At 39.9% G+C, this 19,672-nt stretch overlaps 1 protein-coding gene across 2 annotated transcripts in view; it reads left to right on the top strand.

Annotated features, from left to right (window-relative positions):
* LOC114047046 (astrotactin-2) overlaps window positions 1-19,672 on the top strand; it is a 1,078,351-nt gene that overhangs the window by 238,411 nt on the left and 820,268 nt on the right. For both annotated transcript variants that reach the window (XM_027867720.1, XM_027867721.1), the window contains exon 3: window positions 4,058-4,445. In XM_027867720.1, coding sequence (XP_027723521.1) covers window positions 4,058-4,445 — 388 coding nt within the window. The remainder of the gene's footprint in view (window positions 1-4,057; window positions 4,446-19,672) is intronic.

Raw genomic sequence — 19,672 nt, 5'->3', positions numbered from 1 at the left:
GCAACTAACCTGACCTCTCCCCCTATTAATTCTTCCCACACTTCTACTGTGTTTCAGCTTGCTCGCCCTCTGTTTCTTGAGGCAGACATGAGTAGGAGTAAAAATGCAGGGAGAAGCAATCGTGGGTGGGTGTCTCTGCAGGTGGTTGGTTTAGCCAAGGTAGGGGAAGAACCACAGTTTCTTCTCTTCAGCCTGAGCTCCTCACCCACTCTCTTTTAGGAGGATTGGGAACTCGTCACATGGCAGGGCCCTGGGGACATCCAAATAATTTTCTTTTCTGTTCTGTGCTCAGCTGTCTTTCAGATACCTGAGAATCCAGGACCCATGACAGAACCACCATGGTCCTGTCACTCTGTGGTGATAACTCTGCTGTGAGAAAGCCAGATTGAGAGCCCAGAGGGAGCAGGTCTCAGAGACCTCCATTTAAATGCACTGTGATAATGGAACCTTCCTGTTTCAAAGCACCAAGTATTCTCCTGGAGGATCTCTGAATTATACCAAGAATGAAACATTGCTAGGTGAATTCATTGAGGGCAGAGCAATTGGTCAGGGTCTAGAAAACCAATAACTCCAGAGTCATAGAATTTTAGAACACCAGAACTGAAAGGGACTTTAGATGCATACTAATTATGTGACCTTGGACAAGTCATGTAATTATTCTGGGCTTTTATTTTCCATATTTGGAATGAAAAATTTGACCAAATAAGCTCTAAGGTTTCTTCCAGCTCTAAACCTTATGAAGTTATCTGTGCATGAACTCTATGTTACTGAGAGTGGTTCTCAAATTTTTGTTGCTGTTGTTGGTTTTTTCGTTCATGTCACAGTACTCTACCATAAGGATTCCTGGTAACTTACCCCTTAAGCTGACATCGCTTTGGTTGATTTGGGAGACTTGTTTGTATAATATTCCCTCTTGATAACAGCAGCCATTATAGTTGAATTCTTTGAGAGTTCAAGAAATATGAGTACATGTGTAATAAGTAGGATTTGTATATTTTATGACTACTATACTAACTATACTGTGTATCCAGGGTAAGTTAAACTTATATTAAACAAAATTATATATTTTCTTTCATCTGCAATAATGTAAGGTCCAAAGTTTTGCAGAACTACTGCTATAAAGCATTCCCAATAGTCTAGAGTTACACAAGCCATGATGAAAGACATTAGTTGGCAGTCAAAAGCTACCACCAGGAGCCAGTTTTAGATTTGGTATCCCCCTTTCCTCAATTTTCCGTTTTTTATTATCTCCCTTCCTTAGCCACATATTTCCCCCTACTCTCAGCCCAAATGTCCACTCAACCGTACTCTCATACATAGTGTCTCTAATATCTGAGAATGAAACTGATCAATAAATTCATAGAATCCATATTCCATAAAAAAAATTGGACCCGGGAGAAACCTTACAAATAATCTAGTCTAACAACTTATTTTACTGAGGAGGAAACTGAAACCTAGAGAGAAAAATGTGAATTCTTCCTCCTACCTCAAGCAGTAGTCAGGGTACTTCTTTATTTTTTAAGGACAAGAAGAAAGGAGAAGGCTTAATACAATGGAATTGATTACTAATGACTAAATTGCAGGAAGAATGGCAAATGGGGGCAGGATAGATAAATGTTGTTGTGCAGGGGTAGTCTTTTAGAATTTTTTTAAATTAAATGTATTGAGAACTTAATATTGAACATCAATACAGCCAACTAATTCAACAATTATCAAGCATCTTTTTACAGGTCAGACCCCATACAAGACAATGGAGATAAAAATAAAGAAATGAAATAATTCCTGCCCTCAGGGACATTACATTTGTGCGTGTGTGTGTGTGTGTGTGTGCGTGTGTGTGTGTGTGTAGGGGAACCAAACCTGTTTTAAATATGTAGGTTTTAATTTATTATTTGCAGTGCACAAATATCATACCAGTTTTTTAGTCTCCTGTTAAATCCCAATCAGGATTCTTTGTTCATTTTTATTCAGTTTTCTTTGCACATGGTTGTGGGTAATGTCTACTCTACTCTTTTGATACTATTTTTTTTTCACTTTGCATTTATTTCATAAAGGCTTTTTACATTTTTGTATGCTTATATGTTTTATCTTAATGGCATTATAGTATCCCATTACATTAATGTGTTGCAATTTGTTTAACTCTTTGCTTACTATTGGACGTTTCAGTGTGTTCTAGGTTTTTGGCAATTACATATAATGCTACAATGAAAATCTTTGAAAAGCAAAAAGAGCAATACTTTCACATATTTTTCCAACAATGAAAAGATTGGGTCAAAGCATATAAATGATTTTTTTAAAACTTTTATTGAATATTGACTGGTCATCTTTTGGCATTTGGGAAACAAATATTGTATAAAAAACATTGTATTTGGAACTAGAGAACCTGGGTGCAATTCCTAGCTCTTCTGTTACTATTGGACTAACCTTGGAAAAGTCACTTCCCCTTCTCTGGGCCTCAGTTTCCTCCTCTAGTAAAGGAGTAAAATGAAGCAATTAGTTGATGAAATGACAAAATTAAAAAATAATAGACTAGACGGTACCTAACTTTTTTTCCACCTGTAAACTCTATATTTTAGAATTATGTCAGGTAGGTCTTTACCTATTCTCCCTGTGCAGGAAGCAAAGTTCAGTCTTACTAAGCAGGCAGTTGTTCCCCTGTCCCAACCCTGGAGCTCCCTGAGCCTTGCCTGGACCCAGAAGTGTTATTTGCCAGGCCTGCATCTGCTCAGCTGAGAAAGAGAAGTGCAGTCACTGCCTCCCTGAGCTCATCTTCCCATTACTGTCAATTATGAGACCAAATGAGAAAACAGATGAGGCCACAGAGGGGAGGACAGGAGGAGGGGGAATTCTAATGAGAGCTGCCATATTGTGCTCATAGAGTTGTTTCTTGTAGCACACTGGAAGCAAGGGCCAGGGGAAAAGGCATAGCTCATCTCTTTAAAACCCTCCAAACAGCGGTCCCATCCTTGCTTTGCAACACTCCCTCACCCCTACTTAAGAAGCTACTGGAATCTTTGGGGCCAGATATCTAATACAGCATTGCATTCTCAAGGATAAGACCCCAGTAGAGATTAGGCTTTGGAGGACTAGGAAAAACCTCCTTTTGTTAACTACTCTTCATCAAATCCAATGTTCTGATCACTCTAGCCATCTTTCCTAGTCGTGCATTTCATCTGGTATTTAGAGATGGGCTGGGCACCATTGGTTAAGGGATCTCATGCAATGGTATCCTGCTTAATGCAAAGGTCGTTTTTCTGTGAAAGAAATCAAAAGTCGAGGAAGCCAGGCTCACAGAACTCTCTTCTGAATAGACAGCCTGAGGAATTGTTTCACCCGGACTTGGAAGTGTTCTTTTTGCTCCACCTCTTCATTTCTCTGACCTTTTTATGGATTCTCCTCTTCTCTGTTCTTTCTCCTATTTTCCCTCCTTCTTGCTCCTCTCCCTTTTCCCCCTTCCACACACACCTTCTTCCTCACTTATTAGAGTCGCAGAATCTCAAAGCTACCTGAGATTTCTGAAGTTATCTAGTCTAGCACTTGCTAGGTAATCAAATCCCTCCTGCAACATCTTGGGTGGGAGGTGGCATGGTTTAGTTTAAGGTGAATTATCTGAGTTCAGGACTTCTTTACATTTTTCTTTCTGTATCCCTGGTGACTGCACATAATAAGCATTCAATAGATTTTTGCTCAGTGAAGTTGAATTGAATTTAGTTTTAAAAAAAAATAGTTCAGGATATAAAGTCAGATGACCAGAGTAGAAGTTTTTCACTTTGCTACTTATATCTCTCTGTCTCCCCTACTAGAATATAAACTCCTTGAGGACAAGGCCTGTTTTTGCTTTTTTCTTTGTATTGGCAGTGCCTGGAATAGTGCCTGTCACACAATAGGTTCTTAATTAATGCTTGTTGATTGATTTAACTCTTTAAGCTTCTCAGGGACTCAGTCATCTTATCTGAAAATTTAAGGTATTGGATTAGAAAATTTCTTCCAAGCTCTCAAGTTGTAAGCCCAGCCATGAGACTTCATTAATTCTGAGTTGTTCTTCTCCCTCCTGTAGGGTGGCCTGATTGCCCTCCTTTTGCTCTTGCTGGTGTTCACTGTGGCCCTATATGCCCAGCGGCGCTGGCACAGAAGACGGCGGGTCCCTCAAAAGAGTGCCAGCACAGAGGCAACCCATGAGATCCACTATATCCCATCAGTGCTCCTGGGACCCCAAGCTCGAGAAAGCTTCCGGAACTCTCGCCTTCAGGCACACAATTCTGTCATAGGCATGCCCATCCGAGAGACTCCTATCCTGGATGACTATGACTATGACTATGAAGAAGAGGAGCAACCCCGGAGGGCCAACCATGTCTCCCGGGAAGATGAATTTGGGAGTCAGGTGACGCGGACTCTAGAGAGTCTTGGTCAGGCCAGTGAGGAGAAGATAGACTTTGAAAAAAAAGGTGAGTCCTTTGTCGACCCTTTCTTTCTATCTGTTGAAGGGAGAACATGTTGTAGTGAAAAGAACACTGGGAATAGAGCAAGGTCTGGGTTTGAGGTCCATCTCATCCGTGCGATATCTGCGTGACCCTTGGCAAATAAGGTTACCTCAATGGGTCTCGGGTTCCTTATCTTTAAAAATTAGATTGGATTAGATGATGTCTACTCACTCAGAGTTTACTTTCTGTGATATTAGATTCCAGAGGACTTTGGCTGAGGGAAACAGAGGAGTGCCTGACTTTGGGCATGGTCTAGTAAAAGACAGTTATGGCAATGCCAATATTGTGTCTTCACTACTGGTAATATGTTCTTTCTGTCAAGGCAAGATGGTGTATTGGAAGTAATTTTAACTTTTGAGTCAGAAGAAATGAGTTTGAATCTGGGCTCTATTAAGTCTTTAACCTTAGGCAGAATATAGTATGTGTTATTCATGTCTAGGTCTCCACAGGTGTGGGTAAAAGAGTCCCAGCTCCCATGCAAGCACTTAAAGTGATATATTTGTGTGCACATATGTGTGTATGTATGTGCACACACATATACATATGTATATGCATACATGCACACATGATATGTGTGTGCATATATATGTATGTGTGTATAAACACACATGTACACATACATATATAACAGGTACAGGGCAGCCTTTATTTTCACCTTGAAGAAAATGCAGAAAATTCATAAAGGGATTACAGAAAAAGCCCAGAAAGGGAGCCAAGAAATAGACAATACAACTCTCCTTCTTCTCTGGTGACTCCTATCTCCCTGGGACCCAAGGCCTTAAATAACCAGCCAGTCAAAAAACATATGTTAAGGGCTCGCTATGTGCTAGGCACTATTCTAAGATATGGGCATAAAAAGGGAGACAAAAAACACTGTCCTGCCCTCAAGAAACTTACACTCTCATGGGGAGACATCATGAAATAATGAGTTACATACAAGATATATACAACGTAGATGGAAGATCGCCTTGCAGACGTAGTTCTGACCTCTGATTTGGACTCTCCTTAAAAGGAAAACAAGCTGGGAGATTCTAGGGAGGCAATTCCCTTTCCCATTAGACTTGTACCATACAAATGACTCAATATGTTAATATAGAACAAATCATTTAAGAACCGAACATTGAATAGGAATTATTTTCTCCTCTGCTTATTAGCTCCTCTATCCAGAAGTCTGGAACTCCATATTCTCCATATTTCCCATTTCACAGATGAGGAAACTGAGACTTAGAGGTAATTCAACCAGGTTTATGCTCCTATTGTCAGAGCTGGGGATTCTGATTCCAACCAGGGAGGGATCTTTCCATTTTTGGTTCTACATGATTTTGCTGCTTGCATTCCCTCCTGTCTGATGCATCTTCACATCCAGAATAACCTTCCTTTTCCACAGATTTGAGTTCCTTGCTGAAAAATTGTCAGTGGTTTCCTGTTACCTAATATGTGGAGTCCTTGGCCTGATATTTAGGGACCTCCATAGCCTGCTACCTTTCTGATATTTTTTTTCATTACTTCCTTTAATGAACTTCATGCCAAACTGGACTGTTTTTTCTTCTTGTCCTGCATTCTCTTGTCTCTACGTTTTTGGAAGCCATCTTTCCTGCCTCAAATGCCCTCCCTCCTCATGTCTACCTATTGAAATCCTTCTCTTCCTTCAGGGTCTGACTTAGATGTCAACTGTTCTGTAGAGTCTTTTTTTTGAGATCCCCTGCTAAAAATGATATTCTTTCCTCAAATTGACCTAGATCTCTCCTTTTACCCCAGACCATCTTACTTAGTAATTTTTCTTTTCCTCCCCCTTCCTTGAAGGCAAGGAAGTACTGACTCTGTTATTCTTTGCAGTCTTAATTATTTTTATATAGTAGGTACTCATTAAATGATTATTAAATTGAAACCCCCTGGGGCAGAGTGTTATCAGTCCTTGATCTAAATAGAAAAATAACCGAGGAAATAATGGTCAGATTTTAGGCAAGCTGTTTTATGAGCTCAAAACTGGGGAGGTGATGCAAAATGGTTTGTTCTCCTTCTTCTTTACCTGAGCCTAGTGATAAAGCTATATAGGGAAGAAAGGTAAGAGAAGAAAGCTAACATAGAGGGGCTGTGACTACAGCAATAAACTCTGCATTGTAGTTCATAACAAGGTTTTAGGAATCTCTTGCTTTCCTTCAGTCAGAATGAAAGTTCCTAATTGGATATAAACCATAGCAGGAGAAATTACATGGGGAGGGGACAAGAGGGCAGGGCCATAGGGGTTAATTTTTCCAAAGAAGAGGCTCACTAGAATACTCTGGTTTTCCAAACTGGGCTCCATGCATTCCTGTGAAACTGATAAGATGGTTGAACTATAGCAACTTAGGGCCGAGCTTCCTTGACAAAGCTGGAAAGATATAGACAGGTAATATCTGTGTGTTCATTGATGCAAAAGGCAGCATGAATATCCATTCCCCAACACTAATTGGGTGGCAGGGAATCTCCTACAGGAAAGATACTTGGTCTTCTGAGTGTTTCAAAGGGTGTCCAAGACCACAGGGTGGAAGTTGGTAGTGGGTATGGGTTGTGTGGAATTATTGTCCAAGGATCTATAGATATTTTTGTATTCACAAACAGCTTTGCAGGTATTTATTAGCTAATTCACTTGATAGATCTATGAGTTTGGCTCTGCCACATAGCAATTGGTAGATGGTACCCTGGAAAGGACAGAGGACTGTATGTGTAGTCAAAAAGTTCCGTTCAGTCGTTTTTCAGTCGTGTCCAACTGTTTGTGATCTTATTTGGGGTTTTCTTGGCAAAGATACTAGCATGGTTTGCCATTTCCTTCCCCACTTCATTTTACCAATGAATAAATTGAGGCTACCAGGGTGAAGTGACGTACCCAAGGTCACACAACTAGTCAGTGTTTGAGGCCATATTTGAACTCAGAAAGATGAGTTTTCCTGACTCCAGGACCAGCACTCTGTCCACTGTGCCACCTACCTGTCCAGTGGAGTCAGGAAGACTTGAGTTCAAATGTGACCTCAGAAACTCACTATCTGTATGAACCTGAACAAGTCAATTAACTGCTGTCTGCCTCAGTTTTCCCATCTGTAAAATGGAGGCAATAATAGCACTGGCCTCCCAGTTTTGTTATGAGGATAAAATGAGATAATATTTGTAAAACATTTTGCAAACCATAAAGTGCTGTATAAATGTTAGCTATTATTGTAGAATGGAGCATGGAACCTGTAAATCCCTGGTATAGAGTCATGGAAAGATAGACTAGAAAAGTACTTAGAACATAGAACTTCAGAACATAGGCAGCATGGCCTAATTCCAGAGTTAACTTGATCTCTTTGAATGTATATATGTATAAACATGTTGTGTGCATAATATGTATGTATACATAGGTGTATGTGTAGGAATGTCTATATATAAATAGTTCCACAGAATTTGTTTTCTTTGTTATCGTATGTGTTTTATTTGCTTTTAAAAATGTTATTCTGAGGAGGAGTCTATTGCCTTTAACAGAAACTAAAGGGCTCCAAGCTACAAAGATGTTTAAGAATCTCTGATAGTGGAAAGGGCACTAGATTTGGAGCCAGAGGTCCCGGTTTTGGAACCCAACCCTGATATTTAATACCTCTATGAACTTGAACAATTTTCTTAACCTCTCAGTGATGTAACAGATTTGGGGCCTCAATTCCCTCATCCTTAAGGTGAGAAGGTTAGACTTGATAATCATATATTTAGACCTAGAATGGCCCTGAAAGGTCATCAGGACTAACCCTCTCATTTTATGGAGGAGGAAATTGAGTCCCAAAGAGCCGTAGTGATGTATTCAGGATTACATAACTAGTAAGTATCTAGGGCAGGATTTGAACTTGGGTTTTTTTTTATTCCAAATCCTAAAATCCCTACTAGTTCATGGTTCTATGATCTTTATGTAGAGGGAGTTAAGTATAATGGGTTAAAAAAAATGTCCTCGGAGTTAGGAAGATCTGGGTCCAAAGCCTGGCTCTAATCCACCCTACCTGTGTTATCATGTGTTATCTAACTACTCTCTGTGTACCCAGACAACTCTTTAAAACTGAGGTGCAAGGGGGCTGGAGCCAAGATGGCAAAGTAAAAGCAGTGACTTGCTTGAGCTCTCCTCCAAACCCCTCCAAATATCTCTAAAAATGGCTCTAAACAAATTCTAAAGCAGCAGAACCCACAAAAAGACAGAGTGAAACAAATTTCCAGCCCAAGATAGCCTGGATGGTTGATCAGAAAGGTATATTGCACCAGGCTGGGAGAGTAATGCAATTCAGCATGGGCACGCAGGCCTCAGAGGACTGAATCGCAGGTAGCTGTGGCGGTTTCCAGACTTCTCAACCCAGGAACGCCAAAGACAACTTAGAAGGTCAGTGGGAAAAGTCTATTTCTGCGGTGGTGAGAGAGAAGCATGGTGGTCTCAGCTCCAGTCCCCAAGTTTGGTCCTGCGGCAGCGGCTGCCTCCTGAGCTTCTGGCCCACAGACTGAGGGGGAATCGAGTGGCTGTTCAGAGGGGTATTGCAGTGATCTCTCTGCTGGTGCAGGATTCTATTGCTTTGCCTGTGCTTGAATCTGGGTCATAGTTCTGGGTGGTGGTCCTAGGGTGAGGAGGAGCACTGGCATAGTGGAGCTTGTAGTGGTGGTAGAGAAGAAATCCTTCTCACAGTTCCAAGGCAGAAAAGAGTGCTTGTGGTCACTCATAGATCAGAGCACAGGCCAGGAAAGGAGTAAACACTGCCCCTTTGATCATAGCACCTTGGAAGAACTGAAGATTTTCAGGTCCCTAGAAGTATCTCTGAAAACAGCTGCACAAAACCCCAGAAGCTGGAGACAGTGCATTCTCCAAACTGGGAACAGACCACTACCTTAACAAAGAGTTTATAACTCAAGTAATTGACTAGGATCATGAGAAAGCAGCGCAAAAAGAGTCAGACTATATTATCTTACTTTGGTGACAAAGAAGATCAAAACATACAACCAGAAGAAGACAACAAAGCCAAAGCTCCTACATCTAAAGCCTCCAGAAAAAATATGAATTGGTCCCAGGCTATTCAAAAAGGATTTTGAGAAGCAAGTAAGAGAAGTAGAGGAAAAACTGAAAGTGATGCTAAAGGAGACCCAAAAAAATAGTGAAGAAAATAACACCCTAGCCTAACCCAAATGGCAAAAAAGGTCAAAAAAGCCAGTGAGAAGAAGAATGCCCTAAAAAGCAAAATTGTCCAAATGGAAAAGGAAGTCCAAAAGCTTACTGAAGAAAATACTTCCTTAAAAATTAGAATGGAGCAATTGGAAATTAGTGACTTTATGAGAAATTAAGGCATTGTAAAACAAATCCAAAAGAATAAAAAAATAGAAGACAATGTGTAATATCTCATTGGAAAAACAACTGACCTGGAAAATAGATCCAGGAGAGAGAACTTAAAAATTATTGGACTATCTGAAAACCATGATCAAAAAAAGAGGCTAGACATCGTCTTTCAAGAAATTATCAACCAGAGGGCAAAACAGAAGTTGAAAGAATCCACCGATCACCTCCTGAAAGAGATCCCCAAAGGAAAACTCCTAGGAATATTGTAGCCAAATTCCAGAATTTCCAGGTCAAGGAGAAAATATTGCCAGAAAGAAACAATTCAAGTATTGTGGAAACACAATCAGGATAACAAAATATTTAGCAGCTTCTACATTAAGGGACTGCAGGGCATGGAATATAATATTCCGGAGGGCAAAGGAGATAGGATTACAACCAAGAATCACCTACCCATTAAAACTGAGTATAATCCTTCAGGGGAAAAAACGGTCATTCAGTAAAATAGGGGACTTTCAAGCATTCTTGATGAAAAGACCAGAGCTGAATAGAAAATTTGACTTTCAAATATAAGACTTAAGTGAAGCATGGAAGAAGTAAACAGGAAAGAGAAATCATAAGAGACTTATTAAGGTTGAACTGTTTACGTTCCTGCATGGAAAGATGATATTTATAACTCATGAGTCCTTTGTCAGTATTAGGGTAGTGGGAGGGAGAAATTATATGTATGTATGTATAGATAGACAGATAGATAGATAGATAGATAGATAGATAGATAGATAGATAGATAGATAGATAGATAGATAGAGGTCACAGGGTGAGTTGAAGATGAAGGGGTGATATCTGGAAAATAAAATTAAGGGGTGAGAGAGGATTATACTGGGAGAAGGAGAAAGGGAGAGGTAGAATGGGGTAAATTATCTCACATGAAACAGACAAGAAAAGACTTTTACAGTGGAGGGGAAATGGGGGAAGGTGAGAGGGAATGAGTGAATCTTATTCTCATAGGATTTGGCTTAGGGAGGGAATAACATACACAGTTGGGGTATGGAAATCTATCTTACCCTACAGGAGAATAAGGGGGGAAGGGGACGAGAGAGCAGGGGCTTGATAGAGGGGAGGGCAGATTGGGGGAGGGGATAATCAGAAGCAAACATTTCTGAGGAGGAACAGGTTCAAAATAGAGAATAGAATAAATGGGGGCTAGGATAGGATGAAGGGAAATAAACTTAGTTTTTCACAATATGACTACTGTGGAAGTGTTTTGCATGACTACACATCTATAACCTGTATCGAGTTGCTTGCCTTTTCAATGAAGGTGGGTGGGGAGGGAGGAAGGGAGAAAATTGTAACCGAAAGTTTTAAAAAAACATGTTATAAAATAAATAAATTAAAAAAAAACTGAGGTGCACGCAAGCTGCTGATTGGTGTCACTTTAGAAAGTTCTGCACATGGAATATTTTACAAAAGGAAATCATGGGGGCTGGACATTCCCCACTTCCAATTCCATGCTCCACCCCCAAAGAAGATCCCTATGTGCTTCTTGTTAGAGTTCAAAGGGACCTTAAATATAACTGGCAATTATATAGCGTTTTAAGTTTTGCACAGTGTTTGCCTCAGACTATAGCATTGTAAGAATTAGAGGGAATCTCTGGGTACATCCAGTGTTTCTCAGATTCCATTCCAAAAAAACATTGCTGATCAGGGAGAAGATTTTGGTGTCTGTGATAATTTTCTAGAGATTCAACAATGCAGGGAACTTTTTCTTCCTGAGTCTAAGGACAAGACCTGTGTGACAGGGACATAAGGTGAGGACAAGCAGTGGGTATAAAGCAAGGAATGTGCACCAATCTTCTGTCTCTGATTGCAAGAGAAGACAAGCTTGGAAGGAAACCCAGCAAGGGTTGGAATGAAGCCAGGAAATGGAAAAGTGGCTGTCAGTGAGACAAAGTTCCAAAACATGCCTGTGGCAAACTTGGGGGAAGGGTCTTGCTGAGAGACAGGTGGGTTGGAGGGGGATACCAGATGTCATGAAAATAGAAAGAGAACCCAGTGACTGTATAGCTAAAAGGAGACAATTTGAAGGCAATGTGTAGCAACAAACCCTTCTTCCAACCCAAGAGATTGTGTTGTGGCCCCAGGGGCAGCCTGAGCCAGGAAACTATTTCCAGACATGCAAGCCCAGGAAGCCAGAGGGCAATACCTCCCTGAGCCTAGCACTGTCCTGACTTGTGTTCAAAGGACTTATTTTCACAAGATAATTTTAGTATGATAATAGGTTTCATTTCTCCCATTTTGCTCCACAATTTCCTCTTCCTTTCTTCTGATTTATTCTAGACCTCCCAGACTACAATTTATGAGTTCCTTGAATTATATATTTCCAGCTCCAAAGTGTTCTGTGACAAATTATTTTGAGAACTGATGTAGTCCAATCTCTTAATTTTATTTCATTTTATTAATGTCTTCTGTCTGCATATTAAAGTAATTTCCCAAATCCCTTCCCCCCACATCTGTAAAATGGAAATTATAATACTTGATGTGCCTTTCTCACAAGGTTGTTGTGAGGGAAGTGATTGGTAAACTATTAATGAACAAGCATTTATTAACTGTTTATTAGGTGCCAGGCACAGAGCTAAGCACTGAGGATTCGAAGTGTAGTAGGAACAATAGCTTAACTACCTGCACCCCCATGTGGGTTAGACTAGTTTTTTGTTTGTTTGTTTGTTTCCTTAAATGATATTGAGACACTCCTGGGAACTTATTCAGCTCAGGTGGCTAAAAGTCTGAACTGTTGACACTACTTCTTCATCGTCTGAGTAATGGACCCAGGAGGAGCTGGAGAGTCTCTCATAAGTTTGTCTGGTCAGTTCTGATAGAAGCTTCTTCATTCAGCTGAATCAAATCAGGTGTGTCTAACACTGCCTGTCCTGCTTGATTATTTTTCTGCCATGGTTAAGCAAATCTCCTTTTGTAAATGTGAGTGATCTAGAATCTCTTAATTCATTATATTTCCAAACTAAACTGATATAGGACTATTCTAAGGCCAAGTCCAGAACAAAGAAAAAGCCAAAACAGCTGCTGCCTGAAGAAACTTATGTGCTAATGGGAGAGATAACATGTGCAGCATACACACACTTGTGTGTGTGTATGTGTGTCTGTATATGTATATGTATATGTTTATGTATAGTTAGTAATTTTGGTCAATATGGCCGGACCATAACGTATATGGAGGCGAACTATGGGTTAAAAACTGAAAGCTAGGAAGTGACCACGTTGAGACAAATTTGTAATGTCAAAAAAAAGAAGCTTATTAAATTTGATCCTAAAGGCAATAGGGAACCATTGGAGTTTATTAAATTACGGATATAACATAGCCAGGCCTACACTTGAGGAAAATCACTTTGGCAGCTGTGTTAAAGAATGGAATGGAGTGGGGAGAGACTTGAAGAAGATAGTTCAAATATAAGTCTATTAGGAGTATATTTCAGTAGTCCAGTCAAGAGGTAAGGAGAGCCTAGACTATGGTGGTGGTTATGTGAAAGGAGGAAAAGGGAAATATGCAAGAGATGCTGTAGAGAGAGAGAGAGAAAAAAGACCAACACCAGTAAAATATTCTAATGATTATCATCATTATCATTGTTGTTACTACCTCATCAGATCATGTCTCATGTTAACAGCAGAACCAGAGCGAGAATTCAGGTCTCTAGAGACCAGACCTGTGTACTTTATGTTAAACTGGATGGTGGTAATTGATCCCTGTTTTATTCAGTTTAAAAATGCAATAAAAAACATTAGCTTTCCTAAAACATGTCATTCAAAAAATACAACAGCACCCCATGGAGGGGTGATATGTTTGATAATTCAAAGGTCCTAGTCTTTTATACTTGAATACATTTTATCTGAATTACTCCCCAGTCCATGTGTGTTGGGAAAGTTAATGATGTTGAAGATTTCCACAGTAGGATTATAGAACATAGAACTCTGCAGTTGTAGACTCAAGAGTATTAGAGATTTGATCTGGAAGGGTCATTAGAGACTCCCTAGTCCAACTCCCTTTATTTATATGAGCAAACCGATGCTAAGAGAAGGTAAATTCCTTGCCTGAGATCGAACAGGTGGTAAACATCAAAAGTGGGATTTGGGCCTGAGTGCTCTGACTTCCCAGCCTGTGTTCTTCCACTGTGTCATGCCGCCTCCCTAGTTATTGTTCCCTCTTCAGCAAGCGTGGACTGAGCGTCATGATTTGCAATTGGAGGGGAAAGATAATCTTGCCCCATTGTCTTTAGGGGCTTATGTTTCTGATAATATGTTCAGGGGTGGGAATGGTTACATTTTGACACCGGCACCCAGAACTGCACTTCCATTTTCACCATCCAAAGTCTAGTTTTGACTCATTTCAAAGTCCAGCTTAAGTTTTCCTTCTTCTGTTAAGTCTTCCCCTAGTAAGTGGGAAAAGAAATGACTAGTCCAGTGTCACAGAGGTAGTAAGTAGCATAGCCATAATTCAAACCTAAGCTATCTGAATCTACCTCCAGGACTCAGTCAACACTCAACAAGCCCATGAGTCAACAAGCATTTATTAAGTGCTCATGTGCTAGGCATCCTACTCAGCCCTGGGAATACAAATACAGTATTTTATAGAACAAAGTACAACAAAAGACAGTCTCTGTCTTCCGAAAGCTTAAATTCTAAATCAAAGGAAGACAGCCTATAAAAGGAAGCTGAAAAAGTGAGTGAAGTGGGCAAGGATGAATATACATGGGACATGGGCATTGGTACAGGGCCGTATGGTACAGGGACATTGCAGAGAAAGTCTGAAGCACCAGGCATACAATGTAGAGATAAATGAAGATATGGATGACCTGGGCATCCTCCTTAAAATGGAAGTTCTAGGAGGAATCAGCTAATCAGAGGGAGAGGCCCCAGGATTAGTTGGTATTTCCAATATGTGAAATATAGGAGTTGAATGAATTTCCAGGGTCAGGAGGTTTCTGTGGCATGGTAGAGAAAATCTAGATAGTCAGAAGTATGGCCTGATATAGAATGAAGTACTCTTTTTACTGGGTTCACATCCTGGCTTTTTTTTTTACCTGTGTTACCTTGGGCAAGAGACTTAATCTCTCTGGACCTCAGTTTCCTTACCTGTAAAACGAGCAGTTTGGACTAGATGGTTTCTATAGTCTCTTAGAATCCAACATCCCTGCCGGATCTCTATCTATGATTTTGTGATTCATGAAGATGAAATGAGATAATACCTGTAAAGCATTTAGCATAATGCTGGACATTATGGTGGGTGCTATATAAAGGTTTACTCCCTTCCCCCTAAATCACATGGTCCAGTGAGACATGGAGAGGCTACAAATCAGTGGCAAAGCACTTTATTTGATTTTCCCAGTACTGGGGGATTCTCTGTATCCCCAAGAAAGGCTGCCTGATATCATCACCCCTCCATCCCTGACATCAGCCTTAGAGAAAGCAATAATGGCATACTTTCTGATTTTAGCCACACTCTCCACTTTCTACCTGTGTATATTAATGGTTGTGTCAGTGTCATGGGTAGCAATTCATGCCTATCTTTTTTCAACATCTGCCTTGGATGTGGCTTTGTAATTTTGTCTTTTTAGGACTCTTTAGAAGCCAGAGAGGTCTAACCAGTTGAAAATGAGCTTCAGAAGTCAGCCTGCAAAGTGTCCAGATATGGGATGGGTCATTTATTTATTTATTTATTCATTCATTCATTCATTCATTTATTTTTCCTCTTTGAGGGGAAAAAATCTGCTTCCATTGTTAAGGTAGTTCATCTAGCTCCAATTAATAAGTTGCCCCTTCAAGAATGGTAACAAACCTTGGCTCTGCTTACAAGCTCTCCCCATCTTGTGGGTTCCCTCCTGTTTCTTTCTGGACTGTGCTTATCGTTCCTAAATGCCTGGGCTTAGGCAAAAAGGGTGACTTTGTCAGAGTTGAGCTTGGCATTCCCAGGCAACCATCCTCAGAGCTGTCTCTGCACTCTCTAAAATAAGATATAGACTGAGATTTGTCATCAAACCACAAACAGTAATGTCACTAAAGCTGTCACAAGAGCCCCTTAAAAATGTCACTTTCGAGCATTAATTGCCAGGATAGCAAAACAAATGCAGGTTCCTTCGAACATTTGCTTGTTCCCTCTCCTCCCACGCTCCCCTTTCTTCTCCCTTGCTCTCATTTCTCCCTCTTCGTGCAAAACCTATTTTACCCCACTCCTCATGTCTTCATCTTATTTTGCTTCCCCAGGGCCTCATCTTGATTAGAATGTCTCTAGGAAACTGCACTGGGCTCTTGCTATGATTGATTGGGGTGAGAGAATGTTGGTATATGTCAGGTGCTGGAGGAATGCAAGCCCACTCAGTGGTTGATACAGACATCTCCAGAGTGAGGCCTGGGAGTTTTCCTATTGGGTTATGGATCTCTGGGCCTCTCAACCAGGCTTGGTTGTGTTGGAATTCTGCTCATCAGGATGGATGGCAGCAATTGGAAGACAATACGGGGGTCTGTCACTTGATTAGGCCAGTGGGACCATGTGGTGCCTTTCTTGCTCCTGCAGAGAACCCAGGCTGCCTCTGACATTGATGGCTGTATTAACTCTAGGACTGTATTTGTTAGTCATCTTTTCATCAGGGCGAGGTACTTGGCTCTGTGCTCTGTAGCATTTTTATTGATGATTTGGATCAATGGTGTCAAACTCAAATAGAAATGGGAACCACTAAACCATATATACGGATCCCAGCATATTGATTTAGAAAATCACGTATTTGTATTATCAGTGTTGTATTGTATCTTTTATTTTGTTAAACATTTCTCAATTACATTTTAATCTCATTTGGCCACACTCATGATTTTGGGGATATATATATATATATATATATATATGGACTATAGGCCATGTGTTTGATACCTCTACTTTGGATAAAGGCAGTGATAACATCTTTATCAAACTGGTTGGGAAGACACAAAGCTGGAATGAAAAGCTTATCAATCAGATGATAGAATTATAATCCAAAAAGAGATGAATAGAATAGAACATAGTATAAAATATAAGGTTGCATCTGATAACAATAAATGTAAAGTCTTCCAGAGGGTCAAAATATCAACTTCCTAAGTACATAGCAGGGATGGTATGGCTAAAGAGTAATTTGTCTGAAAATGATCTAGGAGTTTTAGTGTAATCCAAGGTCAAAGTGAGTTAACAGTGACTAACTAATAAAGAATGTGATCTTGCAATGTGTTGGAAAGCATAGCTTCCAGGCAGGAGGTGACATTTCCATGCTACTCTGCCTGGGTCAGAGCCCATCTGAAATATTGTGCCGAGTTCTGGCCACCAAATTACAAGGACATTGATAAACTGGAAGGAGTTTACAGGAAGACAACTAGAATGAAGGGCCCTGAGACCATCATATAAACATTTGCTGAAGAAATTTAGGATGCTTAACCTAGAAAATGAAAGAAAAAAAAGAATTATTATGAGGGGAAAGTTAAACATATAGCTGTTTTCAAATATTGGAAGGGCTGTTGGGTTGAAGGGGGAGTTGAATGGTTCTGTTTGGGCCCAGACAACCTGAAGGAATCAAAACCTTCCAGAAGTCTAGTGGACTACCTCAGGAGGCAGTAGGTTCTCCCTTACTGGCCATTTTTAAACAGAACAATGATGACCACTGGAGTGAGTATTAATAGGCAGTCTTTTTCTTTTCTTTTTTGGGGGAGTGGGGTAGGGTTGGGATGGCAATATTAAGTAGTGTACTAGATAGTTATTGAGGTCCCTTCCAACTCTGAAATTGTGTTATCTTGTGATCTATGATTTGCAATTATGGAATCATAGAGTTTGAACTGAAAGGGATCTTAGAATATATAATATTAGAGCTGAATAGGATGTTGGAATAAAAAATGTTGGAGCAGGAAGGGACTTTAGAATATGGAATGTTACAGGTAAAAACCGAATGCTAAAACATTTTATGCTGGACTAGAAAGGGCCCTTAGAAGTTGATCTAATCCAACCCTTTCTTTTGACAAATGAGGAAACTGAGGTTCAGAGAGGAGAAATGACATGTATTTATGGTGACTGAGTTAGTTACATAGGCAGAATTAGAACCCAGAACTCCTAGATTGGTGTTCTTTCTATCTACAGATTGTATACCCTATCTACTCTGAATTCTGATAGTATTTATCTGTATCATTCAATTTGCTCCTTAGACACATGAAGCTTTGCATTTTTTCTTAGTTTCTAGGATTTACGTCTTATTTTTCTGAATGAAGTAGCAAAAATTTTTAGTCAGTAGTAAATACTTCTTTAAAGAAATCTTCCTTAATGTATAGCAAATGTGAGGTGCTCTATATTTTTTAAAGAGTATATAACAATGGAAGAATATAAGGTGTCATGTGCCATTAGTGTTCTGTAGAAGTCCAGGAGAGATAAATCAGTATGCATCAGAGTAGGGAGGGAAGTCTTCATGAGGGAGAAGGGACATGAGCTGAGTTGGAGGATGGGCAGTATGTGGAAAGGAGAAGAAAGAATGGGATTCCAGGTGGGGGGAAAAAAAAAATATATATATATGTATGTGTATGTGTGTGTGTGTGTGTGTATATACATGTATTTATGTCTCTATGTGTATATATATGTATATATGTGTGTACGTATATGTATGTATAATGTAAATGAGAGAGACATATGTATGTATATAATACACACATATATTCTATTTCCTTCATTATATGCATATATAAAATTGTAATTGTATTATGTGTGTGTATGTAGACATACATACATATGCATATGTATATATTAAAAAGGAAATAGAAGGAACCTTCTCAGAGCCTTTCCCTTTGCTTGTTTATGGGGCAGGCTTCTGACTGTGTTATAATGGAAAAGTGCTAGCTCTGGAGGCAAAAGACCAGTGTCTAAATCCTGCCTCTATGACTTACTACCTGTGTGACCTTGGGTAAATCATTTTGATTCTCTGAGATATGGTTCCTCAGCTCTAGAAAGAGGAGGTTATACTTAGTGACAGCTAAGGTCCTTTCCAGCTCTTAGCACAGTGCCTGGAACATAGCAAGCTCTTAAATGCTACTCCTTCCTTCCTTCCTTCCTTCCTTCCTTCCTTCCTTCCTTCCTTCCTTCTTTCCTTCCTCCCCTAAAACCCATAACCCTGTGAACTGTGAAGTATCATTGCATGGTAATAAGGTATGTGCCTAGGTCATGGGGTCAAATTAAAATATAAATGGTGGCCATTAAACCATAGATAAGAATCTCTGTGAGTCACATAGTGACTTCTTGTTGTTGTCATTTTAAAATTTTTTTCAGTTGTTTCTGACTCTTTATGACCCCTTTTGGGGTTTTCTTGACAATGATACTGGAGTGGCTTGTCATTTCCTTCTCCAACTCATTTTATAAATGAGTAAACTGGAACAAAAAGGCTTTGGTGACTTTCCCAGGGTCACACAACTAGCAAGTGCCTGAGACTAGATTTGAACTCAGGCGTTCCTGACTCCAGGCCCAGCACTCCATCCTCTGCACCACCTAACTGCTCACATAGTGACTTAGAAAACCACATATTAACATTATCTGTGTTCTGTTGTGTTTTTGTTTATCTTGTTAAATATTTCCCAAAGACATTTTCATCTGGTTCAGTCAGCGTTACTCAGAAGTGTTACCAGCGCCTATGTGTTTGACATCTCTGTTCTAGTGGACCTCTAAATTCCCTTTCAACTCTGAGTTTTTGTAGCTCTAGGATTCCCCTGACCTAAAGAATCTTATATTCTAGTTGGAGAAAGAAGAAATGCACAGGAACAATGAGAAAATAAATAGGAATGAGTGCTGAGGAAGTATAAGTAAGGGGATAATCATTGTAGGGTA

The sequence above is a fragment of the Vombatus ursinus genome, unplaced genomic scaffold, assembly GCF_900497805.2.
Source record: "Vombatus ursinus unplaced genomic scaffold, bare-nosed wombat genome assembly UNPS02014786.1, whole genome shotgun sequence".
In the NCBI taxonomy this organism is placed as follows: Eukaryota; Metazoa; Chordata; class Mammalia; order Diprotodontia; family Vombatidae; genus Vombatus; species Vombatus ursinus.
The sequence above is the reverse complement of the archived record's forward strand: the minus strand, read 5'-3'. Positions and strand labels throughout refer to the sequence as shown.